Raw genomic sequence first — 13447 nt, 5'->3', positions numbered from 1 at the left:
TTAGACATAGTCTTTTTACTGTATTATTATCCTGGTATAATAAAGTCAAGTGGTGGTCCCTAAATATGACAAACTTATCTGCTGGGCAAACTTTTAAAAATCTGTGAAATGCAATATTATATATGATTCTATACACACATATAGGTACTATGTATAACTGACTGTGTTACTGTATATAATTATATTTTCAAATGACTTTTGTTGGGATCCTGTTGGGAGCAGTCAGTGAGGGGGGATGGTGCTGCATACCTGGCCTCCCAGCTACTTACTGGGAGAGAGGGGGGTGAAGAGGTGGAGAGATCTGCACTGTGAGATGCATTGGTGGAGACAATGTGGTCTCCTGCTCATGGGCTCTCACAGTGCCAACTTCCCTACATACTACATGCTATTCTATAACAATTTTAAGGAAATCAATAATGATGCATATCCTGTCACTTTTGGCATTTTTAATGAAATGCAATTCTAGTGTTTATTATCTAACACAGGCGCCTTTTTAGAATGATTCCTTGGAGAAGTAAATATGGAACATTTGACAGGTAAAATTTCATGTGGATTTTTCTAGTTCCTGGCCATGTCCTCAGACACCCATGTATATTTTACAATTCATAAAGTAGCTGGCTTAGTTCAAACTTCTTGGTTTAAAGTTGCCATATTTTAAATGCATATTTAGTATCAACAGTTATCCCAATATTCCAAATCCAAGAAAGCTTCATGAGATAACATTGCTTTTGAGTAGCAGACAATTGCACAGGGGGAGTTCTTCGGTTTTGTCATGAAGAAGCTTGAAAAAGAAAATAACCCTGAAATCAAAATCATAAGCATTCTGAAGAAAGTTCTTTTCTACAGAAAAATACTCATGGGTCAAAGAAAAACACAGCTATTAAAGTTTCTGAATAATTTGATTCAATTCTGCTAAATATTTTTGTATACTTCCATAACCCAAAAATTTGGTCTCTGCCATGAAATTCTCTTGCTCTTGAGTGATACCAGGGGTCATCAACCTTTTTCAGCCGTGGGCTGGTCCATCATCCCTCAGACCATGTGGTGGGCTGGACTATATTTTGAAAAAATATATGAAAGAATTCCTATGCCCCACAAATAACCCAGAGATGCATTTTAAATAAAAGGACACATTCTACTCATGTAAAAACACGCTGATTCCCGGACCGTCCATGGGCTGGATTGAGAAGGCGATTTGGCCACATTCGGCCCCTAGGCCTTAGGTTGCCTACCCCGATATAGACTTTAGTGCAGTAACTCCCCCCCCCCAGCTACTTAAAAAACCAAACAAACTGATGCACTATTCATCACTTGTAATTTCTCATTCACTATCTAGTAGTAGTTATAGTGTAGAAAGCATTCAGATGCTATAAAATAAACAAACCAAAACAAAGTTATTTGTTAGCAACAATTTGAAGTGTAAGACAAATGCTACCAAAGAAAGATGGAACCCTTGCTGTCTTCCAGGGAAAAGAAATGCTTCACATTTATAGTGCAAAAAAAAAACGGTTAAGAGTGATGCTCAGACCCCCAGGAGCAAAGTTTTGTAGGAAGAGGGAAGAATGCTAAAATATCACCCTGCTAATTATAAATGGCAGTTATAATCAGTTAATTGGAAATACAGCAAAATATACAATGCAATCTAGTACCTCACACACATGAACATTTGTAGTCAGTAAATTATAAGTTGAAGCTAAAAGCAATTTTTAAGTACCTGCAAAGTACAGTTCATCATCCGTACAATGTAATCGAACTGCTGATGATCCAGTATAGCTCGATTTTGCTGAACATGTAGGCTTAGTTCCTGTGTCAAACATTGCCGTGCTGCTTTTCCTTTTAGGGCTCTCAGTGCAGCAGGCAGAGTCTATATAGAGAAAAATGTATTCCAATAGCACAAAACATTAGTTTAATTGAGTTCTTTACTAATACTTGGATTATTTGTAAATAAAGTAAACCAAATCAACGAAGTCTCTAAACGATCAACATTTAAGCTAGTGATAGGTTTAAACTCTTTAAACTCTCCCAGATTTTCATATACAGTGGAACCTTGGTTCTTGAACAGGTTAGCTGATGAACAAATTGGCTCCCGGACACCAAAACCTGGAAGAAAGTGTTCCGATTTTTGAATGTTTTTCGGAAGCCGAACGTCTGGTGCAGCTTGTGCTTGAGTGAAGGAAGCTCCTGCAGCCAATCGGAAGCCACACCTTGGTTTTCGAACGTTTCGGAAGTCGAATGGACTTCCGGAATGGATTACATTCTAGAACCAAGGTACCACTGTATTCCTATTTCCTAACCGAACAACATTTTCATGCTAAATTATAAAACTGAATGAAATGTGGGGGCTTAGAGAAGGAACTTCTTGGTTGTGGTCTCAAAAGTTAAGGAGTATGCAACATACTGAGACATGGCAGTGCCCAGTCTTGTAGGTTTTAATGAATGTGTGAAAAGCACTGCTCTTTCCACAGACTTTAAAGATGTTGTATAAGTAGTCATATGACTGAGGGTGGAATTCAACATTGTGCTAGGGAGATTGTTCTTCATCAGAAGCATTTCTGCTTGCCCAATGGAATGATTTCCCATCTCTTTCCCTTATGCACTCTTTCTAGAGTTTCTCCTGACCCTCTAGAGTAGATATGGGTGTGTATGCAGAGGGAAGGCAAGTGAAAATAGTGCCAGTAGGAACCCTTGTGCTGGCTTCCACTAGTAGAGTGGGTTAATTGATCTAGCCCTTAGTTCTTTAGGACATTGATTTGTTTGTATTAATAAAATAAAGGCAATATCCAAAGATGCCTGCCTGCTTCCACAACAAAAATCTATTTGCACAACAGTATTTCCTGTTTCTCTTCTCCCTGTTCCAATCCTTCATACCTTCAAAGTCTGTCTCCAGCTTTGAAGTAAGGGAACAAACCAACCTGAAGCTGGAGACAGACTTTTAGGGTATGAAGGGCTGGAGCAGGGAGAAGAGAAACAGGAAATACTGTTTGGACCTGATTGTTCACTGGGTGGAAAAGAAGAAAAATTACTTGGGTGGAGGAGTGACCTCTCTATGTATAAGGTAAAGAAAAACAGGGAAGATTTGCGGGGTGGGTGGGTTCCATGTACAGAAATGTAACATAGAAGGGGCAAACAAGAGGGTGAGGTAAGATTCCAATTTTAATTTAGAGTAAAAAGGAATTCACATATTCACATGCACTGCCTCCACCCTAACTGGTACCTCAGTACTTTCAATCTGATACTTGATGAAGAGGACAATGAATAAATGAAAAAGGACTACAATCTGGCAGGAGTAGTAAAGAGGTCAATCACTTAACATGTATGAGTTTAACTTGGAAGTACTCCTCAAATAGTTTAGCAGAATTTTTTATTACCTTTTCAGTCTCCAAAATTTTATTTTCAAATATAAAAGAGATGCAGTTCCTAACAACTTCCAGCCTTTGTGCACTGTTGAAAACCGTACTTGACTTTTCTACTATGGAAACTAACAAAGAAAGAAGTAGAAACATATGTGAAACAATTTCTTGTAAAAACCATCACTAAAGAGCTATTGCATTAGAAACATTCCTAGAATAACTCCTAGGGTATCTTTGTTTTATTTTGCTACATTTGTCCTCATTAAATGCGCAGAAGAACACAACCCTATTAATGCACAGTCATGTCTATCATATTGATACGTGGGCAGACTTGACTGACATTTTCCCCCCAAAGAGGAAAACTGTGCAAGCATGTCAGAATTTAAAATCCATATGAATTTGGCAGGGAATATTCAGGAGCAAGAACAAGCAGAAATCTGGCATTTTGATGATCAATTTCCCCTGCAAAACCCTTGTGAATTACGGGTTATACTCCTTTACGGAAGTAAGATACCTGGGATTCCAGCAGTGGAGAATTAAAAGGGATTTGGGGTCCAAGCCAGGGCAAATAATGAGAAATGCCATTGGCTTTTTGAAAACAATGGCACCCTGGGGATTCCCCTAGCAGAGAAAACTGTGTCTTACCGTTAGAAATCCAGCATGACACATGGCCCCAAATGAACAGCTCAGGGCCCATGCCAAAGTAGGCACCCTTATTTCAACCACCGTATTACCCAAATTGTCAAGAAGGCAGTCCTCAACTGCTGAAAACAGTCTAATATGTAATAATGACTCAAGTTAGTTAATGCACTGATGATGGTAAGGCCAAATAGAAAAGATGGCTGGCTAACTGGTATAGCTATTATGGCAGTGGGGAATCCATTAGCAATGCAGAACCCTGCACACACGATAGGCTATGTAGCGAATACTTCTGTGCTTTAATAGAATAACTGTCACCTCTTGTACGTTGGGTGGGAGGATCTAAGCACCTCAGAGGAGGGTAGGACACAGACCTATTCAACAAACTAATATGAACACAGAAATATTTATTTTGATACCACAGAGTACACTTATCTATTTTCTTAAAACTGCTACTTCCCATCACATCAAAATATATTCCACAGCCATAAGAACTCATAGATATCTAAAGATAGGACTACTGTTAATGACAACTTTATTCTTATCATTAAACAAGTCAGTGGTTTATTTCGATGGCTAAAGTGTTACTCCCTTCTTAACTGTGAAACCCACATCACTGTGAATCAGTGTGGGAAAATGTATGAAAATATCCACATTTATCCTGTCAGGAGAAATTGTTACAGCAGAATTAAACATAGAGTGGCTTCTCTTACCAACAGGTGGGCCAGCAGGAACAACACATTTCCTTTCCACACGAGAAGCAGGTGGTGCACTTTGGTTCTTAACCAAACTTTCCTGGATTAGATCCTGAACATGATTCTCATTAATCTTGGGGAAAGGAAGTACATGAACTCGCAGGTGAGATCCTTCCGTAGGTCGTGGAACTTTCTGGAATGCCATGTGAGGATTTGGATTCTCCTGAATTAAAATAAACACTACTTGAATTAAGGTATTCAGTACTTTCTATCAATATTTTATAACAATACAGAGTATCATCTTGGTATCTAAACCAATAAAGGACTTATTTGACATATTATTTCACTTAGCAAAAGTGTGGAAGTGATTGTGTAACCCTAAGAGGAGTATCAAGCCTTCACTAGTAAAAACTTCACTTTGGATTGAGCCCAAAGTATTCTTTTGTGTTTCAAAAACACCAAGTTTGTAGCTTATTGGAAAGTAATAAAACTTTATGCACTGTCTTTGTGTAGAATTTTAAAATGACTAATGCTCCATCACAAATTCATGTAACTGTAATTTTTCAATGTTCATTTTTATAAGATCAACCTTTAAAAACAAAAAACAAAGTTGTAAGACAAGGCTAAGCTTGTATAATTCTGAAACTGAATAGATGTGCAATCCAATCCTCTTCTATACAGCACATGCAATTTTCCAAAATGATTAATACTAGTTCACAAAGCAAAAATTATACAATGTAAAAGTATGTACACTGTGTTTTTATGCTGCAGTATATGAACTGTGGGTAGTCCTATAGTCTTTATGCTATAGCAAAACATTTCTGTTCTCACTCCCTACAACTTTTATGTGGTTCACAACAATAACATAAATTCACACAAACTATTTTTATAACAGTGTTGATTTAAAATTTTAGTGCTAAAATACAATCACAATACATTGAACCCAGAACATCACATCAGCTGGGCATACAATAACACTTAACTGTTCTTTCAGACAGTGTTTATTTAAATTATAAGCCTCATTTCAAGCTTATTTACACAGAAAAGCTCTCACAGGGGATTTTAACCTCACCTCCTTTTTCACTTTTCCATGTGTGCTTGCAACAAATCTTTGACACACACTATCTCTACAATATTGTTTACACAGCCACTCATCTCACTTGTCCTTTTCCATCATTTGATTTTGGCCTTAATTTAACACACTGCTTCTGTTTTAATTTTGTTTACATGAGTAATCTCATCATAAGCGATTCTGTAAAGAAGTCATTCAGTCTCACACTAAAGCAACACTTTCCCCAAAACAGCACAATAATTAAACTCATAGGAACATGCAATGGCCATTCTGAGGCTGTCCCCAGACATCTTCTCCCTCTCTCAGATTTTAATCACAAATGGCACAATTCTAGCTATCAGCAATTCAGTGGTATGGTAGAAAATATGGTGTTAATGAAGGTTTATTCCCATTTTCCATTGTTGGGAACCCAGAGCTTAACAAAAATAATGATGAGCCTTTGTCTCATCCACATACACACTCCTCGGCTGGAAAGTCTCCAGAAACATAAATGTAACAATAATGATATCCTACAGAACACAATACATCTGCTCTGTTGACACACAGAACAACAATAGCTGTCATACTTTCAGTATTGAAGTAGTTCTAGGGTTGCTCAAAAATGGCATTGGCTCTGGTTAGTAAAGTCAAGCAGAAACTATTGTTCCAAGCAAGAAAGTAGAAGCCACAGATACACAAGTAACACAAGTAGAAGCCACAGATACACAAGTAAGGGGACTAGTTTTATCTTACTTTATCTATATGACTCCCATTTCTGGGCATGGTTTTGGTTGTTGCGTATCTGACACAACTTAAAAGTAAGTGGCATATTTCAACTAATATTAAGAAAAGATACCTTGAGTTAGATTCAGTGTAAATGGGTCTCCAAATGCAATAATCATTGCAGTTAAGTTATACAAACAAGTACCGTATTTTTCGCTCTATAGGACGCACTTTTTCCCCTTCAAAAATGAAGGGGAAATGTGTGTGCGTCCTATGGAGTGAAAGCAGCGCTTCCCCCCACCGCCAGCCCCACAAGCTCGGTCGAAAAGCCCCACCTCCTGCAAAAGCACACAAAAGTCGCATGCTCTTTAAAGGCTGCGGGCTTCTGCAGGCTTTTCTACGAGGTGGGGGAACTCCTGTGGGCTTTTGCGGGAGATGGGGGAATTCCCCCACCTCCCGCAATAGCAGGGAGGTCTGGGAGAAGTGCACAGGCTGCATGCAGCCTGTCCGCTGCTCCCAGAGTTTGGGGGGGCGGAATCATATTTTTTCCTTGATTCCCCCCCCCCCCGAAAACTAGGTCTCCCTATGGTCAGGTGCGCCCTATAGAGCGAAAAATACGGTAACTATAAGTATAGCTTCAACATACATTCAAGGCTAATTCTATTTAAATTTCCACTTCTTCAATGATTCCTATTTAAATTTCTACAGCTTCAATAATTTGAAGTGAAACATTATCCAGTGGCATTATAATATGTGAATGCTTTGTACTTACATTTTTGAACAGCTGGTCTGCAAGTTCTCTGACATGCTTTAACATTTTTGATGAATTGCTTTCCTCAGATTTAATTCTCTCTACTTCAAATGCTACCAACTTAAAGGGGAAAAAAGGTTTTAGTTGAAAAAAATTAACTATTTTCTGGAGAGTAAAGTAACTCTTTTCAGGATTTAAAATAAAGTTTAGTATAATGAAGACTCTGAGAAACAGTCCTGCTGCCAAGGACCCCAAACCAGAAGCAGCCGCTGGCAGAAGACTGGCTCAGCCCCACTAGTCTACACAAATAGAGGCTTGGTCAGTCTGAGTCGTCCATTTTGGACATTCATGAACCAGACTTTGAGTTTGACATGGCACTCTTCAATCCAAGAAAGGACTTGTATGTTACATTATATGGTACTTTTTATTGTTGTCCACTGAAACACCTTCTGCATGCACCCGCGTTTCCCAGGATTCATATATGCTGGTTTATTGCCCAGTCATGAATTTGAAACCAACACTCCTCTAATGAAAAGACAAGTCTGTCCCATCATATTGCGAACATCATGCAACATCTCTAACTTCACTTTTGCGGAAACAGACTCCAGAAGTAGGATATTATATTTGATAAACCATTTCTAATCTGGTAGTATAGTTCTTTAAAATAATATTGACAACTGTCAATTTATATAGCACATTTAATATGCTAAGCAATATTATTATTATTATTCATTAAATTTCACTAGTCATGCCAGTTATGAAAACCCAACTGTTTTATTTTAAAAGCAACATTTGCCCATTCCCATTTCTTCTCTGCATTAACAAACTCTCATAAATGTCATACAGAAAGATTTGTAGGAGTATGTAAAACCATGTTATAATATTGCCATTGCAATTTTTAAAGATTCTAAACTGCCTGTAACATGCAGTAGTCACTTTTTATTTATTACAACAGAACTTGAAATATGTTCTCATGCATTCATTATGCCTGGGAATATTCCCATTGGTTCCACACCTTTTTTAAGAACTTAAAATCATTTTCTTTAAAAAAAAAATGCATTCAGCAGAAAAAATTGTTTCCAGTGAAATTATTTGCAGGAAAAAATGTAATGACTACACAAAAGGAGTGCTTCAGAGGTAATTCATTGCATAATTTTTCACAATGATATATTTCATAATGGGGAACCAGTGTGGTGTAGTGGTTAGAGCACTGGAACTTGGGAGACTAGGGTTCAAATCCACACACAGCCATGAACCTTGGGCTAGTCACTGCCCAGCCTACCTGACAGAATTGCCATGGGGATAAAAAATGGAGGGGGAGGGGAGAACCACGTATGCCATTTTCTTCATTGGAGGAAAGTAATACACAAATAATGTGACAAAAGCATTATTTTTATGACAGAAACAATTGTTACAGAAATTTAAGTATGAATATTTTCTCTCACTTTCATATTTCTTTTTAAATGTTTCTACCTCATCAAAGAGATCACAGGATCTGTAAGGAGGACCTCTCTCTGACACAAAACCAGCAAATGCCATTCCATTCAGGATTTTGGTAAGAAAATCATTCTCAATCAAGCCTCTCTGGCCCAAGAAGGCTGCCTGCGGAAACAAGTAAATGTTAACCATGTAAACACATTTTTTCATATCATTGTACTTAAGAGTCAAAACAAGCAAACACAAAAAGATGGTTGCAATAGAAAGTAAGATACAAAAGCAAAGAATGAGCGCCTAACGCTTTTTATAAAACCAAACAGTGAACTTGCATAGCATCAAGGTTACTGTAAACAGAAAATTTTCCATCAACACACACATTCTCATTCCAAATATGTTTGGAATGCATTCAGAACTCTGTTTTCTTTCAGCAAACAAAATTATGCAAGGTAAGATGTAAAAGTTACATATTAAATGCATTTAACAGCTATGGGGTAAAAAAACAACAACTAACTAGTACTAAAGCAAAATTAGGTGACGATACAAACATGAGCGTTTTCAATCTTGGTACTATTTGAGGGGGTTTTTGAACCACCTAATATGATGGCCCCCTTCCCCTTTTTCTAGGGCATTGGAGCATGCAATAGGACAAGTAAAGATGGAATGTGGGTGGGGCAGACTTGTGCTATAGAAGGCCAGGGGGAAAGTCTGTTGGAAAAACAACTTGGCAGATGAGTTTTGCTTCATGCTCAACGTCCAGTTGAGGTCAAAAAAATCCCCCCAATGGTCAAATAGGCTAGGAAATGCTAGCTTGTTTATTCTTCCTTATTTTGGCTCACTTGCTGGAGCCATCTGGATTATTTTACAAAACTATTCACTGAATTGTGAATTAACATTTAATATGATCATAGAATCATAGAATCATAGTGTTGGAAGAGACCACAAGGGCCATCGAGTCCAACCCCCTGCCAAGCAGGAAACACCATCAGAGCACTCCTGACATATGGTCGTCAAGCCTCTGCTTAAAGACCTCCAAAGAAGGAGACTCCACCACACTCCTTGGCAGCAAATTCCACTGTCGAACAGCTCTCACTGTCAGGAAGTTCCTCCTAATGTTTAGGAATCTTTTTTCTTGTAGTTTAGGAATGTTTTTTCTTGTAGTTTGGAACCATTGCTCCGTGTCCGCTTCTCTGGAGCAGCAGAAAACAACCTTTCTCCCTCCTCTATGTGACATCCTTTTATATATTTGAACATGGCTATCATATCACCCCTTAACCTCCTCTTCTCCAGGCTAAACATGCCCAGCTCCCTTAGCCGTTCCTCATAAGGCATCGTTTCCAGGCCTTTGACCATTTTGGTTGCCCTCCTCTGGACACGTTCCAGTTTGTCAGTGTCCTTCTTGAACTGTGGTGCCCAGAACTGGACACAGTACTCCAGGTGAGGTCTGACCAGAGCAGAATACAGTGGCACTATTACTTCCCTTGATCTAGATGCTATACTCCTATTGATGCAGCCCAGAATTGCATTGGCTTTTTTAGCTGCCGCATCACACTGTTGGCTCATGTCAAGTTTGTGGTCAACCAAGACTCCTAGATCCTTTTCACATGTACTGCTCTCAAGCCAGGTGTCACCCATCTTGTATTTGTGCCTCTCATTTTTTTTGCCCAAGTGCAATACTTTACATTTCTCCCTGTTAAAATTCATCTTGTTTGTTTTAGCCCAGTTCTCTAATCTGTCAAGGTCGTTTTGAGGTGTGATCCTGTCCTCTGGGGTGTTAGCCACCCCTCCCAGTTTGGTGTCATCTGCAAATTTGATCAGGATGCCCTTGAGTCCATCATCCAAGTCGTTGATAAAGATGTTGAATAAGACCGGGCCCAAGACAGAACCCTGTGGCACCCCACTAGTCACTCTTCTCCAGGATGAAGAGGAACCATTGATGAGCACCCTTTATTCACTCCTAATCTCTGCTAGTTGCACATTGTTATCAACTGGATGGTGCATGTTAATGTGTTGGAGGTTAATGAGTGTACAACTGTTGCTTTAAAGAGCAAAGGGGTAAACAAAGTGATCACCATTTCATTTTTTAGTTTAACTGCTATCTGTAGGCTAAAGTATCATTGTAATTATCATTGGCATGCAGAAAAAACATATCAGGATTCAGCAAACTAATCTACAGTGGAGTATCAAACCACATCACTGACCTATGCAAGACAACTGCTGCATTAATAATTCTAAGACTTTTTTAACCTCTTAAAAACAAAAAAATGCATGATCATCTAGAAGCTGATAACTTAGCTTTGCTTTTACCTTGTGAAAGTTTATGACAGGTTCTGAATGAATTCTGATTAGCTGAAGACAAGATCTATATCCTTGGAAAAGCTGTGCAAATAACCTAAGAAAGACACCTCGCACTTCTTTATCCTGTGAAAAGACAAGCAAGTTGAGTGCAACTATCTCCTATTAAACACAAACTAACAGAAAAATGCTTCCTCTGTCTTTAGGCGTAACATACCAAGAGGCGCAACTGGTATGGTCAAGTGTAAAAGTATAAAATCCTTTCATATGAACTCCAATGGCCCAATAAAAAACAACAGTCAGAGTGTGACATCTTTGTAGTGAAGTTTAACATCTAAAGTACATTTTAGAAAGATCTTTCATTAGGTCTTGAAAGGTGAAAGATTTACCTTTCAGTTAGGAATAAAAATGTTCCAAGCTTAGCCTAAACCAGAATTTAACCTATTTCTACTTCTGGACAGCTTCTTGCCAGAATGGATGGCATCACAAAGAGTAATACAGTACTAACAATGCCTGGGCTTTGTTACTCATACCTTCTGAGGTATTAAATCTACCTGACATTTAAGGATAAGGAAACATGATGATTCCAATCAGTCTCCTGAGCTCTGTCTTGTTCTCTGATTCTCCCGCTTCATCCCTTTGCACATCAAGAAAGTAAGTGGTGCCCAAGCAGGTGGGAAGTCCAGATTATCTGTATGAGCAGCAGTTTGGCTGCCAGAAGGATCTATCATCAGTAATCAACTCAGGAAGAAGAAGAAGAGCACAAATCTGCATGTTGAGATTCCTGCATTGCAGGGGGTTGGACTAGATGGCTCTCAGAGTCCCTTCCGACTCTATCACTCTTTGATTCTTATTAGTTTTTCATTAAAAATGCAGTATTGTGTGTAAGTGGTATTCTGAATTTGCATTAGTGCTAAATTTCAACGATAAAATGTACAATGCGGGCTTACATCAGAGGACACTGATGAGGTACTGTATAACCTCATAAACCAGTATAAAGATATAGGATGCTAGTCCTATGTAGAGTAGACGCACTGAAATTAATTGGTATGATGGCCATTAATTTCAATGTGTCTACTCTGAGTAGAACTTGGTTGGATACATTGCCTTGTCAGATAGTGCCTTTCAATTTAACAGCAATTGTAAAAATAATAATGTTAAAATGAAATGATGAAAAAATGAAATAATTATAAAGTATTTATGAAGAATACAGTAGAAGGAAAACCTTCATTTCAGGAAAAGCATTATTTTTTTTGTTTATTACAAAGCTAGAAATACTGGGTCTTACCAACATTTTGGAATGTGACAGAGCTGTTCGAGGAGGAGGAAATGCATAATCTGCTGTTTCCAAATCTGGATGTAAAACCTACAATTTTAAAGAACAAAAATTCAAAGGAAGCACTATGTTGGCAACATTTTCCTAAGTTTATTTTTCTTAATATAGACCCTTCCACAAACATATTTCATATTAAGCCTGACAGCAAAGGCTTGCATCCCATTTAGATCCTTACCTCCCCCCTCCTATGAGACTGAACAGACAAAAAGACTCTAAAAAAAATATCAAGCAATGCCCAGTAAGAAAATAATTATAGCTCAACAATAAAGCAACTCTCAACAATAAAGCAACTATTGGTCTTTTAAGTCTGTAAAGGGGGAAACAGGACAGACAGAGTTGAAGATGTATGTAACAAGGGGTATAAAACAAATAAATGTTTCCTTTACAATTTCCTGGTGATTCTTGCTTTGTTTTTATGCTTGGTCTATGTTGGTCTAGCATATTAGTATGAAATATTTGCCTCTTTATGTTATTTGGTAACAAATTGAGAAAACAAAAGTGATGCATTAAAGGGTAATATTGGAAATTATACTTACTAGAGAGAGGGCAGTTTGAGTCTGGTGGAGTAGTGGTTCGGGGAGCTGGGAGAGATGAATACATTCGGGAATTTTAATTGTACCACCATCCAGATCTGCTATAATTACATCTAACTGAAAGACAATGGCAAATGAATGAAAATGTTATATGAAATTTCACATGATGGATATGAACACAATTGAAATATTTTTTTTAAAAACAGCAGAAAAATCTCATGGGATGCCTCTTGACAACTGTGTTGTGACCTCTGGTTCTTACTCCCTATTTCAGGAGATGAGGTCATGAATTCACAAGGAGCATCAGCAGGTGAGAGGGAACTACTCTGAAAACAGACCTAGACATCCCCACATCCATGAAAGCCCAGGTGTAAGAGAAGCCTGTTTTGCCAGCAACTCTTAGGCTGCTTTCAAATGACCCCAACCCAGAAATCCCAACCCCCCAAATCTGCTGTAATGAAGTCAATGACTGTAAAAGCAGGCTAGGCCCTTTTAACTGAAGAAGCTTTGCTCATCTGGTGGGGTGGGGGCTAGTCACAGAGCTAGAGTTCTACTGAAGGCTCACTGTGGGTTTACTTGCTGTTGAAGCAACATAATTTGAGCTTCTTCCTCTGATGCTTCAGCCAGAGGTGCACATGGA

General features: G+C 38.4%; 1 protein-coding gene across 4 annotated transcripts in view; it reads right to left on the bottom strand.

The window, feature by feature from the left end:
* SBF2 (SET binding factor 2) overlaps positions 1-13447 on the bottom strand; it is a 218105-nt gene that overhangs the window by 77176 nt on the left and 127482 nt on the right. For all 4 annotated transcript variants that reach the window (XM_081840018.1, XM_081840019.1, XM_081840021.1 and 1 more), the window contains 8 exons: positions 12811-12924; positions 12227-12304; positions 10951-11064; positions 8683-8811; positions 7231-7329; positions 4703-4907; positions 3369-3478; positions 1715-1864 (listed from right to left, as the gene is read on the bottom strand). In XM_081840018.1, coding sequence (XP_081696144.1) covers positions 1715-1864; positions 3369-3478; positions 4703-4907; positions 7231-7329; positions 8683-8811; positions 10951-11064; positions 12227-12304; positions 12811-12924 — 999 coding nt within the window. The remainder of the gene's footprint in view (positions 1-1714; positions 1865-3368; positions 3479-4702; positions 4908-7230; positions 7330-8682; positions 8812-10950; positions 11065-12226; positions 12305-12810; positions 12925-13447) is intronic.

The sequence above is a fragment of the Podarcis erhardii genome, assembly GCF_964252035.2.
Source record: "Podarcis erhardii genome assembly, chromosome: 1".
Classification (NCBI taxonomy): domain Eukaryota; kingdom Metazoa; phylum Chordata; class Lepidosauria; order Squamata; family Lacertidae; genus Podarcis; species Podarcis erhardii.
Note: the sequence above shows the minus strand (reverse complement) of the source record. Positions and strands in the feature narration are given on the sequence as shown.